We start from the raw sequence: 1,980 nt of genomic DNA, 5'->3' as shown, positions 1-1,980 counted from the left end.
CAGCGGCTGAAGGAGCGGTGCGAGCGGCAGGCCCGGCAGCTGGGCCTGGTGCGCGGAGAGCTGCGGAGAGCCATCTGCGGCTTCGACGCCCTGGCCGTGGCCACTCAGCATTTCTTTGGAAAGGTGAGGCCCCATTTGATGAATGTCCACGGGCGGTGGAGTTGTGGGGAGAGGGTGGTGATGGTTCTTTGCGTGTGTATGTGTGTGTGTGTGTGTGTTTGGGTTTTGAGCATTGATCAGAGTTCAGTTTAGATTTTCAGAAGGTCCCACAAAACCTGCAGCATCCTATCATGTTTTGGGAGCCATAATTAGAATTACATGTGAAAAAAATTAATTTGGAAAGAATAAGTAATAACCTTCATTCCAAAAGACAAAATTAGATAGAAAAGGAATAAAAGAACATATGTGAACATTTTTGAAAAAAGTGGAGCATGGTTCGGAGGTGAGATGGCCAGATTCTGACTTGTCTGTGCATTTCTGGTTGAAAGGGACAGGGCCATGCTTACAGTTCTCAGAGCAGCATGGAGTCGGGGCAGGACACTCCCTGCACCTCGGTTTTTCTGAAAATGTGGAGAGGGCTGGTTTCCTCCCAGCCAGTGTCTGGAGCTGCTGGGGCCCTCCAGGCTCAGAGGCTCCCCAGCCCCTCCCCAGGGCACAGAGGCTGGGGGCAGCCTGGGGTCCGAGTGCATTTGTGCTCCATCTGGGCTTCTTCTTTAAGGGCAGAAATGAGCATTTACCTCGGAGATTCACCTGTTACGAATGCACATGTTGGGTTTCACATGTGGCCCTTCCAGAGCTCTCTGTAAATGGGAGGAAGTGAAAGTACTGTATAAATGCTCTCCACATATGAAAGTGAACTGACCACTTGTCTGGCTAATTTAAGAAAGAAAAGGAGAAAGTATGTGGTCCCATCTCTTAGTGGCTTCTCCCTTTACTTGTCATCTGAACCTTCAAGCATGGAGGACCCTGGGCCTCCATGAAGTCCCACATGGCCCCTTCCCTCCAGCATGGAAGCCTGAGCCACTCACCCTAATTGTTCTTTTTTGCTTAAAGCTTCCAGCAGAAGGAGCCATTGATCAGCTTGTCATTAGAATAAATGACAAACATAGACAGCTCTGAAATTTCAGTCTTAGCAGTAGTTTCAGCCTCCTCTCCAGCAAAAATTTTAACACCAGGAAATAACCAATTTGAAGGTCATACCTCCCTTTCTGGTCTAGTAATGTTGGCACCAACCTTGAGGGACCTTGTAGACCCATCCTTGTAATAATGAAGGTGACAAGCACATCTTTTTAAGGTGCCAAAGAGGCCTGACGGGCCATGGTAAGGTGGAGCACTTTTGTTATTAGGGGGAAGGGGCGTGTGTTTTGTCTGCTACCTGGGTGCCTATTTCCCGCTGACTGTCAGGTCTTACATAAAGAGAGGAAAGCGGGTTATTCACAGAAGCTGAGTGATCACATTTACATAGTTACTCTGTCCACTCTAGGACTCCTCCTCCCATGCTGGACAAAGGTTCCATGTGGATGGACACAGCAGTAGACACTGAAATAACATATTGATACTATATATTGTGCTTCACCAATTGGAGCTTTTGGACCCCACCTAGGAGATCCTGGCAGGGAAGAGAATTCTTGTGCCAAAATTAAGGGTCAGTTCCCCATAACTGTGCATTTCTGTGCATTTCTCTGACCCAGCAAGGCAAATTCCTTGCTGGCCCATGGACCACGCGTTTATATCTCTGCAGCACACACGACTCTTATCAGAGACCAGCAAGGGCCAGTGGGTGATTTGTGGGTGTCCCCACGGGGCCTCCCTACTACTGCAGCTGCATTTGGTGTGACATCCTAGCAAGATGGATGATGGGCATGAATTTCATTTTCTTTTCAGTAAATCACAACCAGCAACTCCAACGGGCCTCTAACATGACTGCGGCATTTCACCTCCCGTGGAGCGTGTCTTTTCTCTGTCTTTCTGATCTCTGCT

The 1,980-nt window shown here is 48.5% G+C and overlaps 1 protein-coding gene across 1 annotated transcript in view; it reads left to right on the top strand.

Moving 5' to 3' along the window:
* Positions 1-1,980, top strand: part of MTUS2 (microtubule associated scaffold protein 2) — a 406,145-nt gene that overhangs the window by 263,611 nt on the left and 140,554 nt on the right. Inside the window, exon 8 of the mRNA XM_012810001.2 lies at positions 4-123. Within this exon, the coding sequence (XP_012665455.1) occupies positions 4-123 (120 nt within the window). The remainder of the gene's footprint in view (positions 1-3; positions 124-1,980) is intronic.

The sequence above is a fragment of the Otolemur garnettii genome, unplaced genomic scaffold (genome assembly GCF_000181295.1).
Source record: "Otolemur garnettii isolate 467f Iridium unplaced genomic scaffold, OtoGar3 scaffold00120, whole genome shotgun sequence".
NCBI classification, from domain to species: domain Eukaryota; kingdom Metazoa; phylum Chordata; class Mammalia; order Primates; family Galagidae; genus Otolemur; species Otolemur garnettii.
This window is presented reverse-complemented; position numbering and strand designations above follow the sequence as displayed.